This window comes from Histoplasma capsulatum, genomic scaffold, assembly GCF_000149585.1.
Source record: "Histoplasma capsulatum NAm1 scaffold_1 genomic scaffold, whole genome shotgun sequence".
Classification (NCBI taxonomy): Eukaryota; Fungi; Ascomycota; class Eurotiomycetes; order Onygenales; family Ajellomycetaceae; genus Histoplasma; species Histoplasma mississippiense.
In genome coordinates this window covers 4801930-4804726 of record NW_001813982.1, presented here as the reverse complement: position 1 = coordinate 4804726, position 2797 = coordinate 4801930, and the positions used below count along the sequence as shown (strand labels likewise).

The following is a 2797-nucleotide window of genomic DNA, read 5'->3' as shown; positions in this document are numbered from 1 at the left end:
TAACATATATGGAGTTGGTCGCAGAAGAGGACAAGCGCATGCAGGGGAAATGAAGAATATCCCCGGGTATACATCGTTACTGGTAACTACATGAACTCGACAAGCACCATATATATAAATCCGTCTTCAAGCTCATGAGAGATTTTCTTTTTCACGAGGCCAATTGTATTTACTCAGTTGATTCTTGGGCAGAAAAAGTTTTTTTTTTTTCTTTGTAGCTCTAGTCATGCAGGCCTGCAGTGAGCTGCATGCGTTGTATGTATGCAGTTCATGAGGGTGTGTAACCTGAAAGTCAATTGACGTATGCAGGTCAAGAAGCTGAAGCTGAGGGGAAATATCAAATATCAGAAAAGAATTTACTCGGCCAATTAGATGATGATAACACCTGAGAGATAAAAACATATTGTCCAGCAACAGGGACCTTCTGCAGTCCATCCTGCAGGCACAGATCGTATATAGCTGCCAACCATCTATCTCCACACACCCTCCACCCTCCTCCACTCTGTGCTCTCTCTCTCTCTCTCTCTTTTTTATTTTATGCCGGCCCAGGGCCCAGGGAACCGCAAGCAAAAGCGCCACCCATCTAATTACCCTGGGTGGACCATACAGAGCAGCCTCCGCATCTCAGCAGTTGCTGCAGAGTCCGGAGTCTTGGGCCGTCAAACCGTGTAGGCGTCGTGCTTCGGGAGGATGACTGCACGCCCTCAAGCCATGGATTAGCCTCTTCCCAGCAGTTTATTCGCCCGCCCTTCGATGCCTTTTCGATGGTTTTTCTATTTTGATTTTTCCTTTTTTTTTTTACTTTTTCTTTCTTTTCGGCTTGCTTTTTTGCTTTTCTTTCTTTTTTCCTCATGCTCTCTCTATCTTACGGTTTCCGTTTTCAATCATCATCGTCTTTTTTTCCCCCTCTGTTTTCCTCCGTTTTCCGTTTTCTACCATGCGGAGGTTTTATATATACCGCGATTCCCTTGTCCTTCGAAACAACCGGCTGCGCAATGCTGATGGAGTGATTCCTATTCGGAAGTGATTCCAGCCGCGCACTCATTTGCGGTCCCAGGCCTCGCCACTGATTTGAACTCCTGCAACTACTCCAAGGTTTGCTACTAGTTCAACGACTACGGCTGTTAAGCTGCCGTTGTGCTCGTCAACGAACCCACTGCGATTGCTGCTGGCGCAGCTGGCAATGCTGCTGAATGGTCCTGGAGATTGTCCGTGGCTGCTTACAGGGAGAACTTATTTCTGCTTCTTCTCTTCTTATTTGCGCATTCTTCCCTTCCTCCTCCTTATCATCCTCCCGCTGATATCTGCGCTGTCCTGTGCTGTTCCCTTTTTCGTCCACCATCACTGTACTCCGTACTCCGTACTCTGACAGGGAGATACCTCGCCCGCGTTCCACTATGGTAAGCTACGCCCGCGCTATCTCCATGCACTAAGTTACCCCGGCCAGTCTCTGCGCCAACGCCAGCCATCGGCTTTTCTTGTTCAGGATCTTTTTCTTTTCTTTTCTTTTCTTTTCTTTTCTTTTTTTTTTTTTTAGTTCCAGACAAACCCTGCCTTCCAAAACCTAGACTCGCCCCCTCACCCCAGTCAATACATTCCCCCCTCCCGGGGCGAGGTCTTTCCCTGAGGATTTTTATAATTGTTTGATTACTCGCCGTTTCATTCCCCTGCTTCGGCTCTTTGCCTTCATCTTGGTCTCTGCTTTCTGACCCATCATCTCTCCATTGCTTCGGGTCTGATGTGGAAGCATCGAGCTTCGTCCAGGCCCGATCCCGCCCCGAAGGACAAGGACGAGAACCCTCCTCGCCCTCTCTCCAATCTTGGCCTATTTGGCCGTTCGAGACGATCCTCGCGGAAAGGTGGGTTTTGGCTTAGGGGGATTTTCTTTCTTACTTACCTATTTCCTCCGCTTATTTGCATCGTTGTCTCGTTGTCCATGCTTTTCTTTTTCTGCTTGTTGTCGCTTTGTCTATGGATATACCTACTTCACTCCCTTCCCCTCCCCATCTCCCCTCCCGTTTTAGAATTGACTAACTTCACTGAAACTTCCTGTATACATGCCTCTGCTGCTGCATTTCTTCCGAAGGTAGTGAATCTGTCTAGCATTGATCCATTGTTGTTGACTACGTTCGAATTCATTGATGTACTTTACCGTGTGCTGATACGGCTACCTGCATTGTATTACCTCTCTTTCTCCCCGCCCACTGTCTGCCCGTTGTTTGTTATCTACCTACACCCGCATGGCCTGATCAGCATTTTTCAACCTGTCAATCTGTCATCAGTCGAATCAATTATCTTCTGCTGCTTCCGTACTTCACTCAATTGATCAGAGTAAGAGGCAAAAGTTAACTAAGCCACCACTACGCACCATCTAGACCTCCCTCTCCAAATCAACCGTTCCAGCAATCGACTAGAGCCAACTCAGTCAACTTTTTTATCCGTTGATCAGCGCCCTCAAGTCTCCTTCTCCCGGTCAGTTCCAGAAGAGCTGAACCACTCAGCGCTATCTCCGTTTCTGCGAACCTCGTCCAATTCGAATCTCCGGTCACTGTCGAGACTTGTGCATTCTAAAGGATACCGCTCGTACCAAAATCACTCTCAGACGTCCTTCAACTCGCGATCGGACAGGTCGATGGCGGGTGTGATGGATGTCGAGCGGACGCGGCCACGGAGGGAGAGGACCTTCGTGGGTAGCGAATGCGCCGTTTGCGAAAAGCCGTTGGAACATACTCTTCGCGGAGAACGCATTCTCCTATGTCATGTGGCCACGTTTCTCATGAAGCATGCTATTATGAGT

The 2797-nt window shown here is 48.3% G+C and overlaps 1 protein-coding gene across 1 annotated transcript; it reads right to left on the bottom strand.

Moving 5' to 3' along the window:
* Positions 1 to 1041: 1041 nt before the first annotated feature.
* Positions 1042 to 2728, bottom strand: HCAG_01358 (predicted protein; the record flags this gene model as incomplete). The annotated part of the gene is made up of 5 exons (XM_001544261.1): positions 1042 to 1121; positions 1358 to 1500; positions 1898 to 1981; positions 2186 to 2208; positions 2588 to 2728. The coding sequence occupies 5 exons, from the start codon at positions 2726 to 2728 to the stop codon at positions 1042 to 1044; spliced, it is 471 nt and encodes a 156-aa protein (XP_001544311.1).
* Positions 2729 to 2797: the final 69 nt, after the last annotated feature.